At 40.2% G+C, this 13,930-nt stretch overlaps 1 protein-coding gene across 5 annotated transcripts in view; it reads left to right on the top strand.

Annotated features, from left to right (window-relative positions):
• BMPR1B (bone morphogenetic protein receptor type 1B) overlaps nucleotides 1–13,930 on the top strand; it is a gene marked incomplete at its 3' end in the record, with an annotated part of 431,795 nt that overhangs the window by 400,226 nt on the left and 17,639 nt on the right. For all 5 annotated transcript variants that reach the window (XM_082634087.1, XM_082634086.1, XM_082634090.1 and 2 more), the window contains 2 exons: nucleotides 3,448–3,640; nucleotides 4,437–4,734. In XM_082634087.1, coding sequence (XP_082490213.1) covers nucleotides 3,448–3,640; nucleotides 4,437–4,734 — 491 coding nt within the window. The remainder of the gene's footprint in view (nucleotides 1–3,447; nucleotides 3,641–4,436; nucleotides 4,735–13,930) is intronic.

The following is a 13,930-nucleotide window of genomic DNA, read 5'->3' as shown; positions in this document are numbered from 1 at the left end:
GATAAATAAAAATACAGATATATAAATAAACATATTTATAAATAAATATACATATACACACATATAAATATACATATACATATATAAACATACATATACATAAATAAACATACATATACATATATAAATAAATATACATATATAAATATACATATATATATATAAATAGACATATATATAAATAAATATACATATAAACATGCCTGGCACATTTAATACATACATAGTATGCACTCAGTAAATACTAACACTATTATTATTTATTTATACTCTATTTATCTGACCTTGTAAAGGAACAAAAGGTGAAGTAAATTGTCTAACTGAACATCAAACCTCTTAGTTGAGAAATCTTTTGTGAAAAATATTTCCAATATGTATCATTAACACAGCCTTACTAAGCAAAGTATTTTAAACAGTATATTTGTGTGTAGGGGTGTGTGTTTTGTTAATTCAGGGACATGTAGAGAGCACAGAGCATTACTTACAACTACATGGTTTTTAGTGTCCATCGTGTACACGGGCTTAAGGGTTAGACACTATCAGATAGCTGATCACTAGATAAGAGGACATTTCTGAAAGTGATAACTCCTTATAATCCTTATACAGCTAGTTGTACCCATTTTGCATGAGATAATTCTTCTCTTTTGGGAATCACAATTATAGTGGTTATTTTTTATTTATACAATCTGACTTTCAAAATTGATATCTAAGAATGTAATACAGAAGGAAAGTTTAAGTACAGAAAGACCTGAAACATTAACTAAATTAAATAAAAACTCAACATAGTTAAAACATTTTTCAAATTATATTTTCAGGTCCATAGATGTTATAATAAATCTCAAAATATAAGTATATTTTAAATTTCTGAATATAATTTAGTGAGACTTTTTATCTTTGAGATAAGTTGTTCCTATTCTTGTGAGCATTGCCAATTCCAACTATGCTTTCATTAAATTAATTATATGTGTTATCATTAGAAAAGAAGTGGTTATAAAGCTGTTTGTTAGGAAATGTTCTGTAGATTTATGTAAGTACTGCTTTGTAACATCTATAAATTAGTAATATTTCTTTAATAAATGTAGGAAGTCTCCTCAAGTCAATAATTTAACTACTTACGGATTTGGCTCTCAACTGCTTAGTGCCCTTGATGCTTCTGCTCCCTTATTTAGGAATGGAAATGTGCTGAAGGTTTCCTCACAGAGCCTTTTTGACTCCTAAAGGGAGGAAGGCTGCTCTTTATACATACTTGATTCCTCATTTCCTTCAGGCTGAGTGGCTAAATGGCATGTCAGTAATGCTTTTATTTTTTAATTCTTCTTTCACAGGAAAAGAAAAAAGGACTTTGTCTTGTCCCCAAAAGCTTTCAGTCTGATATTAGTGCTGGTAATGGTTCTGGCAATGGATAGCATTACCTCTTGAATTGATAAAATCATCCATTATGCAAAAACAGAACACATCCCAGCTGATAGACATCTGTGGTAGGCAGAATACTAGCCCCCCCAAAATGTCCATGTCCTAATCCCTAGAATCTGTTATTTTACATGGTAAAGGGGAATGAAGCTTGCTCATCAGCTGTCCTTGAAGTGAGATTATTCTGGATTATCTAGGTGGACTCAGTATAATTACATGGCCCTTAAAAGTGCAAACACAGAAAGAAACACTTTGGGTTTAACTTGATGCAAAGCATGTCTCTGCAAAGAGTACATCCCAATTTTCTGACCAGGTCTTATGAGAGTTCTATGTTAGATTCTTTATATATGTCTCCCAAATTATGTAAATGGTCACCAATACTTAGCCCCTTCAGTCATGGAGTTCTTAAAACATTTAAGCAGAGGTAGAATGAAGATCATGTATAAAGAGACTTATAACCTTTATGCCGTTTAACCCTCATATTTTCCTTCTCTTTGTCTCTGCTGCACTCTATAATTCTTCAGAGCTCCCTCACAGTTTAACTTTCTCCCCAGCTCTAATTGGCCATTTTACGTCTCCATTTTACATTTCTTGTTATGACAACTCTTCCACCTCAAAGTATAATTTTCAATAATTTCTTACTGCTTCCTGGTATTTTATTCTGTCTCCTATTTCTTCACACATCTCATGTAGTGTTCTTGGCATTTTGTATCTGAAAATTCCAGTAGCTGTAATCTGAAGGGGTTAAATCTGCTTGGGTTGTTTCTCCTGCCTCTCATTTGCAGTGGCTGTTTCCTTTTGTTTTAAGGTGTTTACTCTGTGGGATCTTCTCTTTCTCTTTCCTTTCTTTCTCTCCCTCCATTTTCTTTTCTTCCTTCTCTCCTTCTCCCCCCAACCCCACCTTGGGGATTTCCTTTATTTCCTTGTGAGCCCAACAACGCATTAACAGTTTTCTGTTTCTCATATTTTATCCACGATCAAAGTTGTATGGTGGCAAGTGCTCCTTTAGAGCATCTAGTATCTCACCAGATCTCACCAGAGTGGTGGAGTGAAACGTATTCTGCAGATGATTTCCTCGAGAGAGGATTTGCATTTGCTTTTGCCGGGAGCCACGGTGATGGTGTGCTACCAACCTAGGGCAAATTTGGTACCATTCGGTGGTTCCGGCTTAATGCTAAAGCCCAGGGTTCAGTTTCTCTCATTTTAAAGGGGTCAAAGTTCATATTCTAGATCTCAGTGCTGGTATTATTCTTTGCCCAGACAGCAACCTGGCTTTTGAATATGCTGCTGAATGCTTATCTATCCCTGCTCTGGTCTTAACTCTGTCCTACCTCTTTTCCTCCCTCCCTCCATTCCTCCCTGCTCAGAGATTTCCTTTATTTCTATGTGTGCCCAACAGTGCATTACATTTTTGTTTGGTTGTGGGTTTTTTTTTGCGGTACACAGGCCTCTCACTTCTGTGGCCTCTCACTTCTGTGGCCTCTCCTGCTGCGGAGCACAGGCTCCGGACGCGCAGGCTCAGCGGCCATGGCTCACGGGCCCAGCCACTCCGCGGCATGTGGGATCTTCCTGGACCGGGGCACGAACCCGTGTCCCCTGCATCGGCAGGCGGACTCTCAATCACTGCTCCACCAGGGAAGCCCTGTTTGGTTGTAGTTTATCCAAGCATATAGTAACATGATTCCCTTTAGAGTATCTAGTATCCCATATAGTGGTAGAAGTGAAAAGTATTCTATTCTGCCAATTACTGTGAACCCATTCAGGTTTTTTCTCTGTGAAAATAATAATAGGTAGAATAAAATACTTAATAATTTGGAAGCAATACTTCAAACAGTCAAAATCCACATTCAATTTCAAATATATTTAAAAGAGGACAGCATAAATTAATAAATAAATACAAATAAGTTGTCTATGTAAAGAAAAACTACTGGCTAAATATATTTTACATGTGTTTCTTCTCCGGAGGAAAAAAAAAAAAAGATTAAACAAATCTGTTGTGCTGTGAATACACTAACAATGTGTTTTGGGATTTAACAGGTCCAGAGGACTATAGCTAAGCAGATTCAGATGGTGAAACAGATTGGAAAAGGGCGCTATGGGGAAGTTTGGATGGGAAAGTGGCGTGGCGAAAAGGTAGCTGTGAAAGTGTTCTTCACCACAGAGGAAGCCAGCTGGTTCCGAGAGACAGAAATATATCAGACAGTGTTGATGAGGCATGAAAACATTTTGGGTGAGTAAAAGTCTGTATAGCAATGTTCAGGGTTTCCTAGCTTTCCTCTCTTTTTCTGTTAGCATCTGCATATTAACTCATCTGTGTAGACCTGTTATGAAATATATAGACATTTTCTTCTTGGCATGAGCCCAAGAACGTCATACGCTTCTAATGGGAGACCTCGCAGGAGGAATGACTAAGGCACTTCTATGAATGAACGGTGGGCTGGAAATGGAACATGTTCAAAAAGTTTTTTCTTCCGGGACAGGAAATGCAAATGCAATACCAGAATTTCTTAAGGCTTCTTAGGGATTTGAAGGAGCACATTTTTGTCTAAGTGCTGTGAAAAGTTATGGGAATTTTATCTGCAGGGTTTCTTTATATCCAGAGTTTATATTGATAATTGATTTCCTTTTTATTTTCTCAAGTTAGAAATGATCTAGCTGGATCATTCAAGTGGAAAGAGTATAAGCTAATCATGGCGTGTGTGCCTGTTTTGTAAACAGTGTCTTATGTGTAACTTTAATACCAGGAACTATTTACTGTTAACTTCAAGATCATTTAAATATCAACTGCTGATTAGAAAGGGATCCTGTTTTCAGATACAAACTCTTAGTGTTTCTCCACTCCTACTGTTTTGATGGCCTCTGATTGGTATTAATGATTTAATACTGTCATAGGCACAAGCAGAAAACTGAATGAAATGCCAAACAAAAGACACCTATGACAACGAGTGATGGCTGAAAAAAATAATTATCCTGATAATATTCAGAAAACACATAGCTCCAACCCTTTTTGTCTTTTTTCCTTGTAGGGTTCATTGCTGCAGATATCAAAGGGACGGGGTCCTGGACCCAGTTGTACCTAATCACAGATTATCATGAAAATGGTTCCCTCTATGATTACCTGAAGTCCACCACCCTAGATACTAAATCGATGCTGAAGTTAGCCTATTCTTCTGTCAGTGGCCTATGTCACTTACACACCGAAATCTTTAGTACTCAAGGCAAACCAGCAATTGCCCATCGAGATCTGAAAAGTAAGAACATCCTGGTGAAGAAAAATGGAACTTGCTGTATAGCCGATCTGGGCTTGGCTGTTAAATTTATTAGGTTAGTATCAAATGTGAACAACAAATATACTTTTTATGGTTCTTTTCTATCACTTTTTTTAGATGATACATTTTGTAGCTCAGGGCTTTTAGGGTATTTAGTGGAGGAGAAATTTTATTAATTTTGACTTTTCTGTGGAGGGAAGAAGAAGAAACATTTTCTTTACAACAAATAAACAGTGTTTGGGTCAGTCCTGCTGTTTCTAAGCTCATCAGTGACCTGGCTTCAAGACAGTGTTCACATAGGTTTGAGCTGTCATGAAGCTATTTAGAAAAGAGGTAGCTCATGTCTGGGATTGTGTGGTCAGAATTCTGCATAACATTTGTAAGTAGGAAAAGGTTTCAGGAAAGAGCTCCAGATTATATAGTGATAAAGGTGATTTTTATATGATATAAGAAAGATAACTTGCATAGATATTCTATGAGAAATGTTAAAAACTAATAAGCAACACACTGCCAGTGTTCAGCATTATTTTACACTAGCTTCTGTGGGATGGGGAGGAATGCCTCATGGTTGAGGCTCTATTTTGCTTACCTTTGCTCTATTCAGAGCAGCTCCTTTGATCTTGTAGATGATGTAATTAGAAGAAATGGTTCTTCTGCTTTGAAAACAAAACAAAATGAGTTTGCAAACCACAAGGATAGAGGGATCATCATATACCTACCTTTTTAAAATGTCAGTTTAGACTTAGCCTTTATTAAATTGTTGGACCCTCTTATGGCTTTTTTTTTTCCAAACAACTCTGTAGAATATAGAGAAGGGCTCAAAGGAAACACCATGGCAAAGAATAAAACTCACGAGAAAGGACTAATGGATTGGTATTTTCACCCAGAATTGAAGACTGAGGAGTGATCAAGATAATAGGTCCCAACTATATGAAGGTCTTCACCATTTAGAGGATGGCAAATTGAAGTTCTCAGTCTTTAAAAGCAAAGCAGGAAGAAATGCTTCAGACTGTAGATTTAAGTTAGAAATATGAATTGCCTGCCAATTAAATTAAATTATCTCTCTTCTGAATTATTTTTTCTGACCTTTTTCAAGTCTCCTCTACCAAAAAAATGTCCCATGATGCTTCTCAAATTACCAGCCTTTCTCCTTTCCTCCCTTGTTAAATTTCTCAAGAGTTCCAAAGAGTAATCTACTTTCACAATCTAGTACTTCATGATTTTTTGCAGTTTGCCTTCTGCTCTGTTTTCTCCCGAAGCTCCTTTGCTGAGGGACAACCTTGGTTTTGTCACCAGAAGCCTTTCTTCCTGTCATCCCACTCCCCGCAGTACCCATACTTTTCTTCCTCCTGTGTTCCTGATGTAGCTTTATTCCACGTTCTCCTCCTTTCTCTCTATGGGTTCTGCTCTCTGTCTGTTTCTTGACTATTTTCCCCCTTCTCGATGTCCTGCTGCAGATGCTTTTCCTTCCTAGTTCCCAGTTTCGGTCAATCCATCCTGAAATGTGAGGCGCCTGGCATTTCCTTTGTTCCCTAAGTTTGTGATGTGCTCAGTTGCATGAATTCTGTGTCCATGATATTCTCACTGGAACTGGGCCAGTTTGGGTCCTCCCAACCATTTTTCTAGATTCTGGAGTAAAACATTTTGTAGTTATTTCCGCTTTCCAATTATTTTCTACATGCTGCTGCCAGATTTATTTTCCTGAATCATAATTTTGGACGTCATCATAATTTCATAGTTTCCTATGGCTTTGGGTTAAAATGTAGTTTCTGTTCTGAACACTTTATACTTTCTCACACCTTCAGGTGTTTTTTTTTAACATACTTTTATCTTATTCTGAATACCCAACACCCCCTCTTCTATGTCAATAACTACTGCTTATCTTCAGTTTCTTCCTTTGGGACCCCTATTCTTACAAGCCTGATTTTCAGTGACTTTTCTTATACCTTCTATGTGACCCTGGCATGCTATCATGACATTTCTCACACTATTGTATGGTCATCATCGGCTGCTTATGTGTCATTCCTAGTGGAGACTAAGTTCCTTGGAGGTAGATACCGTATTTTTCTCAAGTTAACATGCCTTGTGCCTTTCCTTGGTGCCCATTACTTAGGGGTTGCTTCAGAATTTTGTATAAAGGATAAATGAAAGATTCCATATGGACTACAGGATGAAGGGAAAAAGCATTTTTTTCGTAGCTCCAGAGATCTAGCGTGCTCTGGATTAAATCTACCTTTCTAGTATTATAGCACACAGACTCTCCAATTTGTATGCTTTCTTTTGCAAGACTGAACCTATTTGTGTTTTCTCCATATATACTCCACGTTTGCTACTGCCTTGCTTTTGACTGAACAGCATCTAGCTTGGAATGCCCTTGCTTCTCCATGTAATGTAATCCAGTCTCAGAGTTGCGTTTATGTCACTTTACTCATCCCCCCCAGGTAGGAATAATGACATCATCTATTCTACTCCTATAGTAATTTCCTGGCCCTTGTCTGCCTGATATTATAATTATTTTAGTACATGCCTCGTCTTGCCCACCTAGTCCTTGGGCATCTTGAGAGCAGGATCCATGCCACATTAATTAACGTATTTGCCATTTGACATGACATAGTGAGTTACCCATTCTAGGTATTCCAGCATTGTTTTGAATCAATACATGTTGGCAATATCAAAGTAATTAAGAGCTCATCTTCTTTATAGACCCAAAAACAAACAAGGAAAGTATCTGTTATATTTCTGAAACTTGTTCTGCATAATGTAACAGGAATGAACTAAATGAACTCTCAAATTTCATGCAAACCCTGATTTAGGAAGTGGAAGGAAGTGCTTTAAGAAATAAATCAGGGATTTATTTGGCGTATACTGACTGATTCATCAAGAGAGGAAGGCTATGAGGACACTGCCTCAGATGTATACCTGCACCTGTTGGGTGCACAGACCTCATGTGGCTAAAGAGCAGCTGTGGGACCAGTTGCAATCCTGGGCCTCAGGTTCCTCTACATTAAATGGAGGTTGCATTTGATAATTTGAGGTCTTTTTCCTGTTTTTATTTTATATGTTTCAATAGAACTTTGGTCTTCTCATCTTTTGAGCCTCACCTTTAAACCTTGCTCTATACGTTTCTTTGGTTTTCAGTCTTTTCCCGACTTCCCTGTTTTGGGGTGTGGTGCATGTGCTCACACAGATATTTACAGCATTTTATTATAAGTGGGGTCAAAGCTAACCCAGTGTTGAGTTCTCAGACTTCATATGTGAACTTCCTGTGAGAACTTAATCTTTGCCCTGGTCTCTATGTGGTAAGTGTTCTCTCAGGCTTTTAAATCGTTTCTGGGAGGTTCCCAGGGAAGTTGAGAGCCACAGAGAAAGAAGACTGTGCATTAGAAATTTCCTGCTCATTTAATATTTTTTTTATGCTGTATTGGTTTCTTCATGCATGCTCTTGTAAATGATGTAAGTGCTGATGCATTTCCTGCCCACAGAGGTTTAATCCGGGTGATGATGTGGCAGACATTACCGTTACCCCAAATCTCTCTTGGGAGGAGAAAACAATAACGTGTGAAATCCCTTGAAGGAACTTACAGAGCTTTTCACTTTTCCCTCTGGAGGCTCGAGCAACCCCTCTGGTACTTCAGTGACAGAATGATATATTTTCTTAGGGGGGAAATAAATCCTGGCTTAGGGCCTCTCAGGTATTACATTTTAAATAGAAAACCTACAATGAAGACTGGGCTGTAACACACATCTCCCAACTGATGATTATTGAATTGTCCAAGTGCAGAGGACAAGAGGGTACTGAATGTCCGCAGTCTTTCCATGTCATTATTTTTACCACTGCTTCTGGTTTGTATACTTAGTGGTTTTTTAAAAGAGTGACATGGTTACATCACTGGCCAAAGTCACAGGCCAAGCAGTAGTGGTGGCGTCCGCACTCCCAGTCAGGGTTTCTGCCGTCTCATCTATCTTCTGCTGAAGAGTTTCTATGTCAGGGTTCTGTTGCTAAGAAACCCTGAGATTTCTCAGGATTTAGTCATAGGAGTAATGAGTTCTGTTGCAAATTGCTGTAGACAACTCTCCTCCTTGGTTAACATCTGACCGGGCGGAGCTCGGTTCAGCAAATCAGTTCCATGGCTGTTTGCAAGATGCTTCAGGAAACACAAAGGATGTGCACAGCCCCTTCTGCAGGCTCCTGAGAATATTGCATGCTCTGGGAGGTCATCTTAGTCTCTCTAAGAGATAATTCAGTATCCTCTGTTATGTTTCATGTGTAGTGAATTTCAAACATCAGTTGTGAGCCACAAGCAAACCAACGGCCTCCTTCACGTCTGCCGCCTCCTGCCCTTTTTTTTTTTTTTTTTTTTTTGCGGTATGTGGGCCTCTCACTGTTGTGGCCTCTCCCGTTGCGGAGCACAGGCTCCGGACGCGCAGGCTCAGCGGCCATGGCTCACGGGCCCAGCCGCTCCGCGGCATGTGGGATGTTCCCGGACCGGGGCACGAACCCGTGTCCCCTGCATCGGCAGGCGGACTCTCAACCACTGCGCCACCAGGGAAGCCCCCTCCTGCCCTTTTTTCATTGTTCTTTAAAGTTCAGTTCATATTTTTAAAAAAGCTTTTTTTTATTATTAAAGGTATATGATGTTAGCTTCTCCTCTTTCTCTATTACCTTTTTTATCTCCCTTCTCCCTCTCCCTTTCTCCTCTGTGTAAGGCATCAACACCGTCCAGCAGAAGACCACCCACACGTGCCCAAAGGCTCAGTGGGGTAGAGCCCCCTTGTTGGAGCTAACAGCTCGATTCCCCAGCTGGCCTCTGGCCACAGTGGGCTCTGCCTGTGATTCCATGAAACTCCCCCTTCAGTTGATGGGACGCGGGGAGTGTGCACTGTGCTGACACATGCTGTGGCTTTTTCCTCTACGTAACACTTCTTGCAAGAATTCCTCCTATGGATTTATAATTAGAAGCTTAATTAGCATAAAAATATTTAATATAAAGCAAGGTTAAGATAGATACTATATTTTAAAATATCCCCTTTATTTCCTGCCACCAAAATAATAATCTTCTTCCTGCCCTTCCTCCAGCACATGATAGCCAAGAGTGTAGGGCACACCCTGCTCCGCCGGGTTGTATGGGTGCTCAGATTCATTCTCCGGTCCCCTCAGGATCCTGGTGGGAGGCCCCACTTTCAGCCTTCTGCACCCACGGGAGCTCTTTGATTCTTTCCCTCAGTTACGCTAATGCCTGCAGTGCACACGCTGCTGTAGACACCAGTGCTGGACCGAGGGGGGGACACTACAGGCAGCCGCCTGGGTACGAGCAGTAAGTTGTAGACAATAAAACCGATTAACATTATCACCATGTGCAAAGTTCTAAACAGTGTCAATGACAAAGTGACATCTCCAGTAGCGTGCATTTCTTCTACTGTCTTCTCCTTAGTATGCCCCTCCCTTGCACCTTCAGAAGAGAAGAGGAAAATCTTAGTTTTTTTTTTTTTTTTTTTTTTTTGCGGTACGCGGGCCTCTCACTGTTGTGGCCTCTCCCGTTGCGGAGCACAGGCTCCGGACGCGCAGGCTCAGTGGCCATGGCTCACGGGCCCAGCCGCTCCGCGGCATGTGGGATGTTCCCGGACTGGGGCACGAACCCGTGTCCCCTGCATCGGCAGGTGGACTCTCAACCACTGCGCCACCCGGGAAGCCCAGGAAAATCTTAGTTTTGTTTCTTTTTCTTTTCTCTCTTTCTCTCTCTCTCTCTCTCTCTCTCTCTCTCTCTCTCTCTCTCTCTCTCACACACACACACACACACACACACACACACACACACACAAAGTATCAAAGTCATCTTTGCTTTCCTTCCCCATTTGGAGCCGTTGCCTTAGGATCTCTCACTTGGTGGCCCCAGGTGAGAGGAGCCACTCAAAGTGTGTGTCCACGTAGGGGGCCCTTTGTCATCAGTGTGGACCTCTTCCTTCACCACGCTGGCATTTTTTTTTTTTTTTTTTTTTTTTTTACGTGGGCCTCTCACTGTTGTGGCCTCTCCCGTTGCGGAGCACAGGCTCCGGACGCACAGGCCCAGCAGCCATGGCTCACGGGCCCAGCCACTCCGCGGCATGTGGGATCCTCCCAGACCGGGGCACGAACCCGCATCCCCTGCATCGGCAGGCGGACTCTCAACCACGGCGCCACCAGGGAAGCCCTGGCATTTTTTTTTATCCTGCCACTGTCAGTCAAGTGACGTTGGTCAGAAATAGGAACTTGGTTGTCATGCCTCTTTATGGAACCCCAGCTGAGGGCACCCTAGGTTTTGAGATTCAAATAAAATTAGGCTTTATTGTCCCTATTCCTCCCTAGTGCAACAGGGAACTCAGTGTCATTCACAGCACATCTGTGGATCCTACGGAGCTTGTTTCCCTCTTTGTCACTCCAGCCTGACACCTCTGATACATGTTGTACCTTTTCTACATGATGTAGCTGCTGATTCTTTTCTTCCCCAGACACTGTCAGCTCAAGATTGAACACATCTTTACTGGGGTGTGTTGTAGGGTATTGCATGAAATTTAGTTATTAAAATTCACACTACCAGAACGTTTTTCCCTTTTTTTTTTTTCCTACAGGACCTTAGTGTCTTGTCATAACCCTGGGCCTGGGAGAGAACCCCTCTTCTCTCCAGCTGGCTTGCCCCTTACCCCCAACCTCCCAAGTTTCCCTCCCTCCCTCCCTCCCTCCTTCCTTTCCTTCCTTCCCTCTATTTATTCATTTATTTATTTATTTACATCTTTGTTGAAGTATAATTGCTTTACAATGCTGTGTTAGTTTCTGCTGTATAACAAAGTGACTCAGTTATACATATACATATGTCCCCATATCTTCTCCCTCTTGCATCTCCCTCCCTCCCACCCTTCATATCCCACCCCTCTAGGTGGTCACAAAGCACTGAGCTGATCTCCCTGTGCTATGCGGCTGCTTCCCACTAGCTATCTGTTTTACATTTGGTAGTGTGTATATGTCCATGCCGCTCTCTTACTTCGTTCCAGCTTACCCTTCCCCCTCCCCGTGTCCTCAAGTCCATTCTCTATGTCTGCATCTTTACTCCTATCCTGCCCCTAGGTTCTTCAGAATGTTTTTTTTTTAGATTCCATATATATATGTTAGCATATGGTATTTGTTTTTCTCTTTCTGACTTACTTCACTCTGTAGGACAGACTCTAAGTCCATCCATCTCTCTACAAATAACTCAATTTTGTTTCTTTTTATGGCTGAGTAATATTCCATTGTATATACGTGCCACATCTTCTTTATCCATTCATCTGTTGATGGACACTTAGGTTGCTTCCATGTCCTGGCTATTGTAAATAGGGCTGCAGTGAACATTTTGGTACATGACTCTTTTTGATTATGGTTTTCTCAGGGTATATGCCCAGTAGTGGGATTGCTGGGTCATATGGTAGTTCTACTTTTAGTTTTTAAAGGAACCTCCATACTGTTCTCCATAGTGGCTGTATCAATTTACATTCCCACCAACAGTGCAAGAGGGTTCCCTTTTCTCCACACCCTCTCCAGCATTTACTGTTTGTAGATTTTTTGATGATGGCCATTCTGACCAGTGTGAGGTGATACCTCATTGTAGTTTTGATTTGCATTTCTCTAATGATTTGTGATGTTGAGCATTCTTTCATGTGTTTATTGGCAATCTGTATATCTTCTTTGGATAAATGTCTATTTAGGTCTTCTGCCCATTTTTGGATTGGTTTGTTTTTTTGATATTGAGCTGCATGAGCTACTTGTAAAATTTCGCAGATTAATCCTTTGTCAGTTGCTTCATTTGCAAATATTTTCTTCAATTCCGAGGGTTGTCTTTTCGTCTTGTTTATGTTTTCCTTTGCTGTGCGAAAGCTTTTAAGTTTCATTAAGTCCCAGTTGTTCATTTTTGTTTTTATTTCCACTTCTCTAGGAGGTGGGTCAAAAAGGATCTTGCTGTGATTTGTATCAGGAAGTGTTCTGCCTATGTTTTCCTCTAAGAGTTTTATAGTGTCTGGCCTTACATTTAAGTCTTTAATCCATTTTGAGTTTATTTTTGTGTATGGTGTTAGGGAGTGTTCTAATTTCATTCTTTTACATGTAGCTGTCCAGTTTTCCCAACACCATTTATTGAAGAGGCTGTCTTTTCTCTATTATATATTCTTGCCTCCTTTATCAAAAATAAGGTGACCATATGTGCGTGAGTTTATCTCTGGGCTTTCTGTCCTGTTCCATCGATCTATATGTCTGTTTTGTGCCAGTACCATACTGTCTTAATTACTGTAGGCTTGTAGTATAGTCTAAAGTCAGGGAGCCTGATTCCTCCAGCTCTGTTTTTCTTTCTCAAGATTGCTTTGGCTATTCGGGGTCATTTGTGTTTCCATACAAATTGTGAATTTTTTTGTTCTAGTTCTGTGAAAATTGCCATTGGTACTGTGATACACATTGCACTGAATCTTTAGATTGCTTTGGGTAGTATAGTCTATTTCACAATGTTGTTTCTTCCAATCCAAGAACATGGTATATCTCACCATTTGTTTGTATCATCTTTAATTTCTTTCATCAGTGTCATAGTTCTCTGCTTACAGGTCTTTTGTCTCCTTAGGTTTATTCCTAGATATTTTATTCTTTTTGTTGCAGTGGTAAATGGGAGTGTTTCCTTAATTTCTCTTCAATTTTTCATCATTAGTGTATAGGAATGCAAGAGATTTCTGTGCATTAATTCTGTATCCTGCTACATAACCAAATTCTTTGATTAGCTCTAGTAGTTTTCTGGTAGCTTCTTTAGGATTCTGTATAGTATCATTTCATCTGCAAACAGTGACAGCTTTACTTCTTCTTTTCTGATTTAGATTCCTTTTATTTCCTTTTCTTCTCTGATTGCTGTGGCTAAAACTTCCAAAACTGTGTTGAATAATAGTGGTGAGAGTGGGCAACCTTGTCTTGTTCCTGATCTTAGTGGAAATGGTTTCAGTTTTTCACCATTGAGAACGATGCTGGCTGTGTATTTGTCATATATGGCCTTTAGTATGTTGAGGTAAGTTCCCTCTGTGCCTACTTTCAGGAGGGTTTTTATCATAAATGGGTGTTGAATTTTGTCAAAAGCTTTTTCTGCATCTATTGAGATGATCATATAGTTTTTCTCCTTCAATTTGTTAATATGGTGTATCACATTGATTGATTTGCATATACTGAAGAATCCTTGCATTCCTGGGATAAACCCCACTTGATCATGGTGTAT

Source organism: Mesoplodon mirus (genome assembly GCF_964341445.2).
Source record: "Mesoplodon mirus genome assembly, chromosome: 2".
Lineage (NCBI taxonomy): Eukaryota > Metazoa > Chordata > Mammalia > Artiodactyla > Ziphiidae > Mesoplodon > Mesoplodon mirus.
The sequence above is the reverse complement of the archived record's forward strand: the minus strand, read 5'-3'. Positions and strand labels throughout refer to the sequence as shown.